Source organism: Ictalurus punctatus, chromosome 25 (genome assembly GCF_001660625.3).
Source record: "Ictalurus punctatus breed USDA103 chromosome 25, Coco_2.0, whole genome shotgun sequence".
Taxonomy (NCBI): Eukaryota; Metazoa; Chordata; class Actinopteri; order Siluriformes; family Ictaluridae; genus Ictalurus; species Ictalurus punctatus.
The window spans coordinates 15,318,154-15,333,692 of NC_030440.2; the positions used below are offsets into that span (position 1 = coordinate 15,318,154).

The 15,539-nt window shown below is 43.5% G+C and overlaps 1 protein-coding gene across 1 annotated transcript in view; it reads left to right on the top strand.

Moving 5' to 3' along the window:
* Positions 1-15,539, top strand: part of man1a1 (mannosidase, alpha, class 1A, member 1) — a 109,920-nt gene that overhangs the window by 67,064 nt on the left and 27,317 nt on the right. The window contains exon 5 of the mRNA XM_053675929.1: positions 7,638-7,732. Coding sequence (XP_053531904.1) covers positions 7,638-7,732 — 95 coding nt within the window. The remainder of the gene's footprint in view (positions 1-7,637; positions 7,733-15,539) is intronic.

Below are 15,539 nucleotides of genomic sequence, written 5' to 3' on the forward strand. Positions count from 1 at the left end.
GAGGTTGGGGGGGGTTGGGTTTGAGGTTGAGGTTTGAAGTCAGGGTTGGGTTTGAGGTTGGGGGGGTTGGGTTTGAGGTTTGCTGTGGGTTTGAGGTTGGATCTAGGGTTGGGTTTGAAGTTTAGGTTTGAAGTCAGGGTTGGGTTTGAGGTCGGGGGGGTTGGGTTTGAGGTTTGCTGTGGGTTTGAGGTTGGATCTAGGGTTGGGTTTGAAGTCAGGGTTGGGTTTGATTTTGGGGGGGTTGGGTTTGAGGTTTGCTGTGGGTTTGAGGTTGGATTTAGGGTTGGGTTTGAAGTTTAGGTTTGAAGTCAGGGTTGGGTTTGAGGTTCGGGGGGTTGGGTTTGAGGTCACGTTTGAAGTTTGGGGTTAGAGTTTAGGGTTGGGTTTGAGTTTGGCATTTGGGTTGGGTATGACGTTATGGGTTTGAGCTTGGGTCTTGGCTCTGGAGTTCGGGTTAGGTTTGAGGTCGGGTTTGCGGGGGGGGGTTGGGTTTGGTTTGGGATTGAGGTTGTAGTTGACATTAATTACTGTGAAAGTCTCTTGATTGGACCAGAAATTTCTCTTTTCTTTAACTTTAGGTTTTTTAGCATTTTTGTAGATGTTAATTCAAAATATCCTCAGAAACCCAATCACTCAAACCAGAGATTGTCACACATTTGGCCAACGAAAATTTTCGAATGTAATCATAGTGCTTCCATTACGTCTCCAACAGCCAGAGTATAGTCACCAAAAACCTCCACTACACCACTAGTGAAGATCTGGGTCTGTAAAATCAGGGTTAAATAGAAAGCCATACAGAATTGGAGCAGCTCCTTTTACTTTGTGCTTCAAGCACTTAACTTGGCTGAATACCTGCCATTGTGTGGATCCCTGCAGCTCGAACCCAGGCCGTTCTCTATTAGAGCTGTTGGTTTCATGAAAGACTTTGAAGAAAGGATTTGAACATCCCAAGTGACCTTGCAGGGCTGTGGAGTTTTAAAAAAAAAAAAAATGAGAGCAGCTTTTTATGTGAATGAATTCAGTCTGAACACGCCATCCTTTCTTCCATCTTTGCTTCAAACGTTTTCTGAATGAGCACTGATTGTGTACATCACATGATTAATCTAGGATTGTATTCCTCCCATGCCGAAGCATTTAGATGGCTTTAAGGGGGTATAGTGGCCAGACTGCTGTTCTCCTCCGTTCAGCCCTCTCTCTCTGGTCTCTGCCTCATCCTGCCTCATCCTGTCTTCCGTAAATGCCCTGAGAAATAAATAGAACAGGCTCCGCAGTTGAAACTGTGGTGGTCTGGCTCTGTCGACTTGCAATAAATCCTTGCAAATGAGCAGCGTAATTGCTTTTAAGTGCCCTTTTCAAAATTGTCTGCTGCTAGTTCCAGGGCGTGATCTACTGCGTCAGCCTTTTAAATTCTGAGTAACTCTGATGCTATTAAAGGATCGCTAATGATGCTTACTGCTGGGACGGGGGTGGGAACCGACAGGCAGGTGCAGCGCGTGTAATAACAGAGCTTTCCCTAATCGTCTCCTGCAGTTAAGCTTTATAGTTCGTCTTTACCTTTTCAATAAAGCGGGCTTGATCGGTCGACGTGTCGGAACTGTGGGGAAACTTTTCAGCGCGCAGGTCAGGATCTGTGTTCTACCACAGCGCTGTTCCGTTTCTGAATGGTGTTTATTAATTCTCTGTAACCGCACTACTCGGACTGCGGTGCCGGCTCGAATCCGTATTAATTCCAATGCCTTAAGGTTTTTATAGTAATAAATCATTCACAGGGAGATGTCTAGAAGACACGAAGGCTAATCGAAGGCTAAGGCTAATAATAAACTGGTTAAAACAAAGGAAAATGTATGATCTATGAGGAGATTTAACATTTTATGGAAGGAGTCTCCAGTGTCAACACTTTGTGTGTCCATCAGTGAGGGGTTTTTATTATTATTATTATTATTATTATTATTATTATTATTGTCTTATTCAAGAGAAAGAAGAAAAAAAACCGAGGCTGGTGAGGGAACGGATTTATAACCGTTATAAGTGATAACAATCAGATGCTCAACAACAATAAATGTAACTATAAATGGATAAAAAAAAAAAAAAAAGCACATCATGTCATCCATTAATACATTCCAAACTGAAAATGCTGTGGTGTAAGAGGAATAAAACACTTGCTGTTATTGGAAAATAATCACCTTCATGGTGGTAACAGCGACATGAGCTCCCCGTCATGTCGGACCGCGTCACGCCACCCTGTCGTCGTCGTCGTCGTCGATTGTTTTCCTATAACAACGTGCTGCCAATTGTTTCATTCCTTACTTAAGCGCAACCTTTCTTCACTATCTACAGAAAGCAGCGAGGTCTTGCCAAGTGCGTTCACTGTATCGATTCCTTCATTGTTTCTGAACATCTATATTGGCCGGGATCTCCCTTGAAACCACGCGGTCGAGTCGCCTGCACCCTTGAGTGAATTGCTGAGCCAAAACGGGCCACGGATTCCTATATTTTTCATTCAGTAATGCAGCCTGACATGGTTCTTTATGCATGACGCTCTTTCTTGTTTACCTCAGTTTGATCTGATAATAGCTTCTCTTTTTCTGCAGTTAATCTTTCAGACCCAACTCAGGCCTGCACAGTTATCTGCACAAACAGCACTCTGTTTGATGAAATTTTGAAGCATCACTTCCATTTAGAACATTGCCATTCATTAGGGATTTTCATCAGGCCAGTGGGAAGTGCAGAGTAATGCTTTCTTATTTGGGGGGGGGGGCGGGGGACGACCGTGTGCCGTGTGAGATTACATTGTAGAGATTGCATGCAAGAACATCCTGTATTATAGCTCTGGAGTTTCTGAAGGAAATTTCCGCACGGATGCTCAGATTCGGCGTGGAATGTCTTAGTGGTCGTCTTTTATGCCTGTTACGCGAGCCGATATGTGAATGGGATCCGAGAGCGCACGAGGAAGGGTTTTGATACCGATATAAATGACACAGATACGGAAAACGGTTCATTGTCAATGCTGAAAAAAATAAAATCCATCCTATGAAATATTCCGACAAACGAGAGTGTTTTTGCATTTTATTTATTTGTATTTTTTTTTTTTTTTTATTGACATCCAGTGATTGACAACTTGATTAATCTAGATTAAGATTCTTAAACTTAACCTTTTCGGACCTAAGGACCTGTTTAATTGTTTTGTTTTGTTTTTTTTTAAATAAACGTGTATGGACCCCCTTTCAGTTCAGAATCCATTAATACTGTAAGAACTCTAATTGCAGTAATAAATATAATAGCTTTGATAATCGTAGCTCGTCGTTTCCACCACTGGAGTTGAAAATTGTTTAAAATGCACTTCTTCTCTCCTCTTCATGGATCACAAGGGTTCCCTGGACCCCCACTTGAAACCCTCTGGACTCCTAGCATCGTTGTTGGGCCTGCAGATCTCTCTGATCGAGCACCATGAAGTTCATAACTTGTTTAAAGGCTCTCCATTTCCTGCTACAGCCAGCAGTTAATATTATTATATAGTAACAGTAATTCATCTTATTTATACACTCGGCTCTCTACGTAAAACCCCTAAAGATTCCCAGTACTGGTCCATGATTATCCTTCTCTACTTGTTTCTGCTGGGGTAAAACCTAGAAATGCTTTTATTATTATGACTTGTTTTTAATTGAATTGCCCCTTCCCGATGTGAGCTCCTTCTCAGTCCGACAATCCGATGATCCCCTTTCGTTGAAATCGAGTTACCGGGTCACCATAGAACTCACATTAAATGTCGGAGAACAGCAATTTCACTGGACTCCCAATATGTTTCGACATTTGCACCCGTGAAGACGGGATAAGGTGCGATTCAAAAGAAAGATCCCCATGTACAGGACGAGACCATTTAGAGTCAAAGTAGTATTTTGGATCTTCTATGCAACGAGGGGTTCTTAAAACCGTTTAAAGCTTTTTAACTGTCTAATACATTTTGCAAAGCTCCCTTTGACACAATTTTTAATGATCTTAATTAGTTACAAGTGAACGGTAATATTTGGTCTATTTGTTTAGAGCTGTTTAGTCCTAAAAGCTCCACCAACAGAAAGGCTATTGTACTTACAGGCTACTTGTTTTTGAATTATTGAGATTTGGATCGAACTCATTAAATCACTGGCCAGTCGAATGAGCTAATAATATTTTTTTATTTATTTTATTTTTTAAACTCAAAATAATAAATATAATCATTTTTGACAATACTGTGTTGTGACTTGCACCACTGCTGCAAAGCAAAATTCACCGATCCTTTCACGTCCCTGAACACCACTCCGAAGAAGACTTTTATTTGCCACGTCACAGCACAGAGAAATTCTTTTCCCTCCCACATATTCCAGCTTGTTAGAAACCAGGGGTCGGAGCGCAGGGTCAGCCATGATACCGCACCCCTGGAGCAGAGAGGGTTAAGAGCCTTGCTCAAGGGCCCGGAAGTGGCAGCTTGGCGGTGCTGGGGCTTGAACCCCCGACTTTCAGATCAGCAACTCGGAGCTTTAAGCACTGAGCCAGCACTGTCCTTAAAGAGGTCATAGAACCACTGCTTTACAGAACCTTAAATGAGGGGTTCTGGTTAAAACTAAAAAAAATTCTTCCCCTGGATTATATCAGGAATTTCCTCTCTTGGACTTGTTAGTGGCTCTTTAAGGGACAAATGTATGACCTATTATCAAAGTCCCCTTTGTCGATTAATCCTGCACAACATTTACCAGCATGGTGAGGTTTATTTGTACCTCGTTCGTTACACAAATGTAATATTGAAAAGTTTTGGGAGTGTATGCCGAGGACTAAGAATTTCAATCCTTATAAGCACAAATAGCTGAGTACGTACACTTAGTGCAGCATAATACAGGCTGAAATTATAGTGTTTTGTTTGTTTGTTTGTTTGTTTGTTTGTTTTTAAATATCCATAAATAATATGATTATTCTCAATTGCGCCTTGGCGTAATATTTAACAGTCTGAATGCAGACTAAAATATTCGTTTTTTTTTTTTCTTTCTTTCCCATTTTCTCTACAGATTAATCCGGAGTTTCTGCTTAAACAGTATAGCCATTATTAGTCTACCGATTACACACTGTCTTTGTGTCTCATTAAGCCTCCGCAGTTTAGGGACGAGTCTTTGGCTGTGCTACTTTCGGGTACGATGACCTGGGGCCTGGTCGCGGCAGCCGGGCGTAAAAAATCTTGGGTGTTAGCCGTACGCCGGGGCTTAGCTACGTCCGGGCTTGTGATGAAACATTTACATCTCTTGCACCATCTAAAAGCACGACCGGGCTCGGCTACGCCCGGCGTAGACACTGATAGTCGGCACGCCGTTCACGTCGCCATGGTTACAAACGTACGTTTACCGATTTAAAAATGAGCCCTGGGCCGAGGGAACGGGAATTAAATGACTCGGATCGTGAACCGGGAAAAACGATCGGACTGTACGGTAAGGATCCGCGTCTTTTGATGTGCGACAAAGCAACGGCGTAAGTAATAAGAAGAAACGGGACGTCTGGCGGGTGACGACAGCGGCAGTCGGTGAAGCGGAGCGTGGATCGGGAAGTCGGACAGCGCTCCGTTCCTATCCGTCACACGTCGCAGCTGACTCGTCGATCGGTTCCGACGGTCCAGCCGTGCCGGAACGAACTCTTTCAATAGGCTGTCGATCTCCGTATATATATCCGGAGGACCGGTGCGGCCTCTCGTCACTCTTTCACGCCTCTTTGTAGCCTGTGTATCGTATCGACGTCTGACGTATCGACGGTCTTCACTTTACACCAACCTTCGACTCGGCGTAAGATTTAGTCTCAGACGTAGCATTATGGCTAGATGGTGCAGCAGGTATTAAATCTACGTAGGGCTTACCGCGTTTTACGTCCAGCCGAGTCTTACAACTGTGTGCGTCCATCCGGTGCGACCGGGCCCCGGGGCGTATCTGAGCTGGCGTATGGTGTATGGCAGCTCTGAGTATTTTTCTCCCCTGATTAAAAATGTTTTTGTTTTTTCATTTAAACCCAAGATCATACACTTTAGCATTTACAAATGGTAGCTTTCAAGAAAATACACCAAATTCACTGACTAGCTTTAACTGTGCACCTCTGTTTTTTCTCTTATTTGGAGGAAGTGTGCTACGTAATCTTCTCAATCAGTGTTGTAGTTATTGTTTTTGGGGTCTTTTTTTTTTCTTCTTCTTCTTAAACCTGTCGAGTTTTCCACTTCGACAGTCTTTATAAGCTTCCTAGTCAATGTTGGCATTCCTGTGATCATTTCCTAGAGCGCGGTTTTCATGTACTCCGCAGCACCGAGTCTTTATCATATACATTTGATCAAAATGGTCTCGAGCGGCGTCTCATCTTCGGATATTCATGCGCTGCGGCTGGGTGATAATCGGCGCCGTCCGTCCATCTCGCTCGGAAGGCGGTTCCTCCGGAAGTGTCCGCGATTCTGTCTAACAGTGCACGTCCCCACACCGGAGGCGCAGGACAGACGGCGGGAGGGTTCTGAGCGCCAGCCTGGAGGACTCCTGCTCGGAATTTAGTGTGACGGGTTTACAGTCGACCTTGCCGAGGTGCCAAGTTCAAGCGTGCACGTTTTCATCTGGGAAGAGAGATGGATGGAGACCGAGACAGGAGGCTGCTCGAAACACTTGTAGTTTGGCTCGGTGGGACGCTCGGAGGAGGGGCGGGGACGGAGCTCCAGCATGAACAGAATGAGTAATTCAGCGAAGTGAGAGCTGTGAATCTCTGATGCAGCTTTTTCGCTTCAGCATCAGCACTTAACGTTCATTTGAAGAACCGTCAAAACGTCTCAGTATGCTCTCTCTCTCTCTCTCTCTCTCTCTCTCTCTCTCGCTCTCTCTCGCTCTCTCTTTTTTTTTTTCCCTTTCTCTCGGTGAACTCAGCTCTTTTACTTCGCCTTTCGTCTTCGCCCGCTGTGGGATTTGGAAGCGCTCTCTGTATATTTTTTTGCGATTCCGCATTTCCAGCACCAAACGCTCTCAATTTAGCTTTTATCTCTTCTCTTCTCCTCCCTCCCTCCCCCCACACCACCTAGGGACGATTGTGGCAAACAGAACCCTGACGATGTGTGTTTTGGTTTTTTTGGTTTTTTTTTTTGAGGGGGGGTCCGTTTTATTTTTTATTATTTTTGTCGATAAGATCTCCGCTGTACGCAGAGGCTCTTGGCAGGTGGAGATGGCTGGATGTCCTCCTCACTGTAGGAGATGACATGAAGGCTGGAAGGAAGGAGAGCTATGAGAGGAGATGACAGGCAGACAGCAGGTTAAGAGCAGCTGGGAGACCTAATACACATGGGCAACTTTTATCTGATCTGTTCTTATCTGCCTGCTGCAGGATTCTGCTCTCTCCACACACACACACACACACACACACACACATGCACGCACGCACGTACACCGGCAGTCGCTGTGTGACTTTCAGCCTGTCTGTTGCGATCAAGCAGACGAAAAGAACTGAATCAGAGTGAAAGGGCAAAATGGGTACCAGGGCCAGTCATATACCATGTGCTAGAGTGTCAGTGTGTGAAGGTGTACCTGACTGCAACTTTACTAGATCTCTCTCTCTCTCTCTCTCTCTCTCTCTCTCTCTCTCTCCTGTCTTTTCTTTTCTCTCAGGTGTTCAGGAAGAAAGCCGTCGAGCTGGGAGAGAAATTACTGCCTGCATTCAAAACACCCACAGGCATCCCTTGGGCTCTCCTCAACCTAAAAAGGTCAGTCAAATATATATACACACACACACACACACACACACACACACACACACACACACACACACACACACACACACAATATGTTTCATTCTGTGTCAAATTCCAGGCATTTCTGCTTGCTACATGTCCACGTTCTTCTCTCTTTTCTGTTTTATACACAGCTCCTCATATCCTCATAGCATGTCTACTCAACGATTCATAGCTCATTTAAAGTCCCGTGGTGCATGCTGGGAAATATTTCAAACGTCTGAATGATGCGCAAAAGGCCTGGGCTGATCATACGGCCATGTGCTCCTGACTTTGTCCTACTTTTTCCGAAGGCTACACCCGTTATATTGAGAAATAAAAGGTCCCCAAAGCGCCGTTTAATTATAACGGAGCCCCGCACATAACATACCAATATATCCCGGCCAGGTTTTATTCATTCCTTCCTTCGTGTTAGGTAAATGTGTTTTAAATAATAATACGTGGCCTGCATTTACCTAAAACGAGGGAACGGATTAATAAAACATGCTCGCGTGTTAATAAGTCGCGGGATCCGTTTTCGTAATATGTTGGGGGTGGGGGAGGGGGGGGTGTTTACCCGCATGTAAATTCTGACACGTTTCTGCATCTTTTTTTTTTTTTTTCCGGAGACATATCAAAGTATAATACACGGAGAGATTAAGATTAAGCAGCAAAAATCGCCGCCATTTTGCCACCTCTTTCATTTACCGCCAGTTTCGTAAATCGGTTTAGTAAATTTCGTACAAAGGTGCAAACAGATGCGAATGAACACGCTGCAGGCTGTCGCCTGAGGTAGCGATTTAAAAAAATATATATAAAGAAATCAATCAAACAAAACCTATATCAAAGACAATATTAGTCACAGCACTTATTTAAATATACAGCGTTACAATATAATTATTACTACATTAATTTAAAAAAAAACAAACAAAAAAAAAAACAGAACCGACTCGTCGTGGTATCAGAGCAGATCCTCGGCTTTCGCAGCCGATCACGTGCGCTTACGATATAATCTCGATACCGCGGTGAATGATTACGCGATCCACTTTTCTGAGATATTGTTGCCATGGTGATGTATTTTATTTATTTATTTGTTTGTTTTTTAAACGTTTTTAATCATTACAGATGAAATGGTACTGAATGGATGCCGTTGATTTGACGAAGTGACGATAAAAAAAAAAAAAAAAAACAGAGGAGCGTGTGTTTATTCTTCAAAACAATTCCATGGAGTGAATGAAAAGTGGTTACACGATGTGCTAACATCAAATAAAACATAACACCTACACTATTGTCTTTTTATTTAGAATTAATCATTAATCCGTGTTAAAATGTAACCACTTTAGTCGCTTATTCTGACCTTTTTAAAATATATATATATATATATATATATATATATATATATATACACATATAATTTTTTTTTTTTTTTTTTTTTTTTTTTTTTTATAAATGTAACTGGACCTTTACAATTTGTCATTGAATGTAATTTTTCTAAAAGAAAAATAAAAAATGAGCAAAGGTAGCATCCGGGGCACCGAGTTGTGATGCAGCAGCCGTCTTCTGCACACTGTTAGAAAACAGGGACGAAACGGAATTTGTAGTCCGTATGAAAATGCAATATAATATGCAAATAGAATGAAATTTTGCCCGTCGATCGTTTCCCGCTGAGTAAAATTAGAAGCGTTGACTTTACGCAAGCCGTCGTCGTACCGGTGATGTTTTGCATAACTTTGCAAAGTAACATGGAACCAGAGTACAGATCCGCCGTTGCTCAGAGCCTTGAAACTGGTATCAGAGACACGGTATCGGCTCATGCAAACAAGCAGTCCTTCTGCTCTAGAGTCTTATCCTGTCAAGGTCAGACATCTCATTCTTTTTCCGAGGGGTGTTCCAGTGCTTGTTTTCACACGGAGTTTAAAATTTTGATATTCCGTCCACTGAGGGGGAAAAAATGAAATAAAAAAATCCTGTCAGGACGAGTTCAGGCTTTGCACACAAACTAGCAAAATGTTTCTTGTATGATGCCTCACCAGGTTTGGGTTCTGCCTCAGAACTCTGGAGTCAGAGAGAGAAAAGAGAGATACTTTGTGTGTGTGTGTGTGTGTGTTTGTAAGGCTGCTTTTTTGTGTTGAAGGGCACCCTGGTTCCCGGCTGTTTTCCAGCATTTGTGCGAGAGCGGGTTTGTTGCTGAGTGTTCAGGGTCACAGGTTCGGCACTGATAAATGCGGAGAGACAGTTGATCTGGATTCGGTGCTGCGCGTCTTGTCCGTAGCTGGAAAGCTTTATTCCAGGGGCTCGTAGCCTTGGCAGTGGGGTGGGGGGATGGGTGCAGTGTGCACTCTAGAGAATAAAAACCTGATAGAGGGCTTGATTGGCATGGGCAGTATCTAATGAAACCCAAGTACTTCCTCTTCCATCTGTTCAAGCAAGTGGGCAGCAGTCAGAGAGAGTGGTAGTGATTCAGCAGCTAGCTGTTCTTTATCCAAGGCCATGATGTGTGTGTGTGTGTGTGTGTGTGTGTGTGTGTGTGTGAGAGAGAGATTGTGTGCAGATGGTGCCTAATGTGACTGAAGAGACTATTGACTAATGGCTGAGATGAAGATAGCATTTTGACTGAGACCTTTTCCTCTGGCCTCCTCGCGACCGAACCATCTGCACTTATTAATTAAATGAGTGTAATGAACTAATTGGGAAGAAAATGAAGGGAGTTTACACCCTCGTTATGCCTGTTGATGCATGCCGTCCCTGAAGCTTCATCAGCCATGCGATTCGCCAAAAAAAACAAAAACGGCAGCTGCTCTCAGACGAGAGTTAAACGCCGCTTCACCCAGGTGGCCGAAACCCAACACGACCTCTTAATCAGCGCGTGGCGTCATCCTGATTTGTTTTGACTAGTATCAAAACTCATCAGCGGGGAACGGCTGTCATTTTTGACTGGATGCTAATTTTGTGAATGTTTGCTCGAGTCTATAATCTGTGGAAAAGTCAAACTGGGCCTGTTGCCTAAATCGGTGTAAATATTCATTGTGCTAATAACTAGGTTCGGAACATTTTCTGCAAAACAGCCGAGAAAAACATATCGTCGAAGCATGAAATTCACGCTCGGACGCAATCTGTGTCGACTAAATACAGGACGACAATACCAAGAATAAAGGATAAACAGGCTCATCCTACAGAGAAAACTTACAAAAGCCCAAGGCTGTGTATCTTTAAAAATAATAATAATGTAATGATTTATGATTCCTCTAACCTGTGTCACAAGGGTGCACTGTTTGAGTCAGGTTCCACTTGTTCCAGTGTCAACCCTGGTTTGTCCATTACAGCTCTACAGTACATTTGCCCCCGTAGTTACTAATTCCCCGAATCTATAAACCTGCATTCATAATGTGGTTCAGCTCTATGAGACACAACCAGGCGTGTTTACTGCAAACCCTGTTCCATCAAATCAACACTTAAATAGAACTTTTTCAGCAGCATGAAGTTGGTTAAAAGGTCTTACCCAGTAACACTCTATACCAAAGTCGAAAGAAATTCCAGAAATGATGAGGAAGAAGCTGATTGAAATACATCAGTCTGGGAAGGGTTACAAAGCTATTTCAAAGGCCCTGGGACTCCAAAGAACCACAGTGAGAGCCGTTATCTCCAAATCTTAAAAATCTACACAGTAGTGAACCTTCCCAGAAGTGGCTGACCTTCCAACATTCCTCCAAGAGCACAGCAACGACTCATCCAACAATTCACAAAAGAGCCAAGGACAACATCGAAGGAACTACAGGCCTCGCGTCAATAAAGATCACTGTTCATGACTCCACTGTCAAAGACACTGGGGGAAAATGGCATCCATGGAAGAGTGGCGAGGTGAAAACCACCGCGAACCCAGAAGAACATTAAGGCTCGTCAGAATTTTGCGTAAACACTACTTGATAATCCTCAAGCCTTTTGGAGAATGTTCTGTGGATTGATGAGTAGAAAGCGGAACCGTTTGGAAGACGGCGGTCCCGTCAGATCTGCCGTAAACCAAACACCGAATTCCACAAAAACATCATCATACCTACGGTCAAGCATGGTGGAGGAAGTGTGATCGTGTGGGGATGCTTTGCTGCTTCAGGGCCTGAGCAACTTGCAGTAATTGAGGGAAACACGAATTCTGCTCTCTACCAGAAAATCCTGAAGGAGAACGTCCGGTCTTCAGTCCGTAAGTTGAAACTCGAGCAGCTGGATTATGCAGCGAGACGATGATCCAAAGAAAGAAAAGAAAATGAAGATGCGCACTATTTGGAACTGATTTAAACGGGTTTTTTTCTTTCTTTCTAGTTTTAGGTATAAAGCTGAGGTAATTAGCGTGAAGTCCGTTCTGTGTTTAACGTTTGTATTCAGTCAGCTCTCCGGTTATTCACGTCCTGACTCGTCCATCCACTTCCTTTGTATAATCAGAGGGACGAAATCCTCCTGCATTTCAGTGCCAGTCAAATGAACATTTCTGAGCCATCTAGAAGCTAGAAGAATAAAATACAGTACGATACAAAACGGAACACTGCAAATATCGACTCAGTTATTTTGGACTTTAAATGGACTTCAGTGGCCTATAATTGGTTTCGAAGGTTCCTCGTGGTTTCTCGCCATTCTACAGGAGCCATAACAGTAGCGATCAACATTTATATAACAGAATCCCAATAATCTGATGAACCTGTTTGAATATCAGTGTCTGACCCAGTTTTAACATAGACTCTCCCAATTTGGTCATTTCACATAACCCAGTTTTGAAAGGCCAGAAGCTGTTTCCTTCATCACACCAGCCGTCGTCATCGTCCTCCTCCTCCTCCTCCTCCTCCTCTTCCTCCTCCTTCTCAGTTCCAATCCCGCGAGTAGCAGCATTGAACTGATGTGCCAATAAATTTACAGCAGCACAGTGCAGAACAACCTTGACCCAGATTTCATTTGGCCAAGACTGACGGGCTCTGTGGGGGTGTCAGGCTTGAAAATCGCACACACTCACATACATACATACATACAAACACACAGAGAAAAAGAACGTAGAAGACATGACATGTTGAGAATTTAACTTTAGACCATTACATATTTATTAGTGCAGTTAAATGCTGATTAAAAACTGTAACGATATCGTCAAACCACGCTTCAGCGAACAGCCGGACAAGGGATTAAAATTCCATTTCTGGCTCCGATACCTTTTTCCGTTACACTGTTTTCAAAAATAAATCAATCGGAGCGATAAATGTGCAGAATGATACATTCGTGTATGATATTACGTTATTCACGGACGATCAGCGAATCGGTTTAGAGCTAAATCGCCTCGCACCACTGTCTGCAGTCGAACAGCGTTGTGGCTACCGTAGGAAACCAAAACCGAAGAGAGAACTGACCGACATACCGATGAAAGAAGTAATAAGGATTCATACGCAAGTTGTTCAGGGTGGATTTGTCCTCGTTGGTAGGTAAAAAGGAAACGGCTTAAATTATTTTTAATTGCCGATAAATTAGCTGTGATGCTAAAAAAAAAAAGAAAAACGCTAAAACAGACCGTGTAACGAGCCATATTTTGCTACATTGACCTGTCAAGATGTGAGCGTTAAAAGCTCGACACATTAAAGCAGGCCGGCTTTCGAAAGCAACCTCTCGGTGATAAGAGAGGTGGAAAGCCGCTGACAGGAACGGTGCAGATAAACAGTTGGCCTGCTGACAGTTGAAAAGGAGAAGCAGGACAGCATTAGGAAGGGGAAGTCTGTTGTTTTATACACCCTGCAAACAGCACAAGTGACCTTGCGTTTCGCTTTTGCTTGATGTTTTACCAAAGATATGCTTGAGTGAAAATTATCGCATACCCTCAGGATAAAATGAAGACGGTAAAGACGTCTTTAAGGTGAATTGTAGAGTAGCAGCTATGGGGAGAGGGAGGTGTCAAATGCGAATGCAGCTTGGCGGCACGGTGGTGCAGCAGGTCGAGGCACCACCCGCAACTCCAGAGTCCCCTGGTTGGGTCCTGAGCTCGGATTTGTAGAGTTTCACACACTCTACACACCCGTGCCCGTATAGGCGTCTTCCCAAAAACATGCCAGTAGGTGGTTTGGTGACTTTAAGTTGCACATAGGAGTGCAAGAACACCTGGCATCCCATTCAGGGTATATTCCCGCCTCTCGTCCGGTATTCTTTGGACAGGCTCAGTAAGTTACCGGAGTCTTTGAGATGAAGATGTATATGGACGAGTACAGTCAGTGTCTTCTTCAAGGTTGTTTATTTGTTTAAAAAAAAAAAAAAAGAATCGGTAATCACTCGTTTATTTTCTGCACAACCTTGAGTAGACTTTCAGCTGCTTGAAAAAGCATGAAGTGGGATAGCTTTGCTCATCCTGTAGCAGAGCATTGTGGGATATGTTTAATGTTTTCAGCCTTATCTGATCATCTGCCGGAAGGGAGTTTGCATTAACCACAAACAAATGACTCATGGGGTCATTCCAGCTTCCCCTCATTTTGACATTACAGTCCGCCTCAACAACTTCTCTGTACTGTCCCCAGGCCACTTTAATTGAGTCGAGGCAGGTTAAGTTGAAACACGTCAGGCTCTGGCAGGAAGGGGAATCTGATTCCAGAGTTCTTTTATCAGTCTTATGAGGCATAATAAAAGGCAGAGAGAGGGAGTGTGGGATAAAGATAAGCCACTGAAAACAAACCTCGGAAGATAAGTCTCGAGAACAGAATGAGGGATGCGGCAATTGTGACTGGAAAGTGGGGTTACATCAAACAACAGGAAATGAAGACAGCACATCCTGCCTCTTTACAGAACATCAGTAAGAACAAACTGTACTAAGTACATTTAAAATTTTGTAGAACATTTACCCCATTGAATAGTTAACAGTGTATTCCCTGCTTATGTGGTGGCTTGGGTTGAGAAGTGTTAGTGTTCCTATAGGAGCAACATATAAAAAATGTATAACAAATTATCCATAGGTACTTATTATTATTATTATTATTATTATTATTATTATTATGGTGGCTTAGTGGTTAGCACATTTACCTCACATCTCCGGGGTTGGGTGTTAATACCTGGAGCTTGCAGGTTCTCCGTGTGCTTCGGGGGGTTTTCCTCTGGGTACTCCGGTTTCCTCCCCAGCCAGAAGACGTGCGCTGTAGGCTAATTGGCATTTCCAAATGGTCCGCAGTGTGTGAGTGGGGGTGTGAATGTGTGTGCAGATTGGTTGTCACCCCATCCAGAGTGTCCCCCGCCTTGTGCCTCGAGTTCCCTGGGAAAGAGCCAAAAACAGTTTGTCCCTCTGGTGAATCCTTTAAATATAACCCGAATATAGCTTCCTCATTCAAAGAAGGTTCCAAGTAGAGCACCTTCGGGAAGCTCCGAACGTTGAACAAACCAAAGAATCTTTGAAGAACCATTTTTGAAAAGTGGAACATTGACGCTGCTACCTCTGAATTCGATTCCATTCAGTACAGTTTTTGACATTGTCACAAAGCAGACTTGGAGAGATTTAGATCCCTAATGAACATGCTGGAGATGATCATGGTGAGGAAAAACCCTGACATGACTCGAGAAGGAAAAAAAACCTCAAAAGGAACCCATCGTCTTTTGGGTGGCGCCGGATATTGGCATCGTTACATAGGTGTAGAAGATGATTGGTTCGCTCATGAGTCTGGTTCCTCTCATTTGTTCTTCCTCATGCTGTCTTCACCACTGTTGCCCCTGGCTTGGATATTAGGGCACTAGATCTACATACGTATTTCTGTAAAGCTGCTTCATGTCTGCTGAACCGAACTGAACAGTCAGTAGGTGGGGC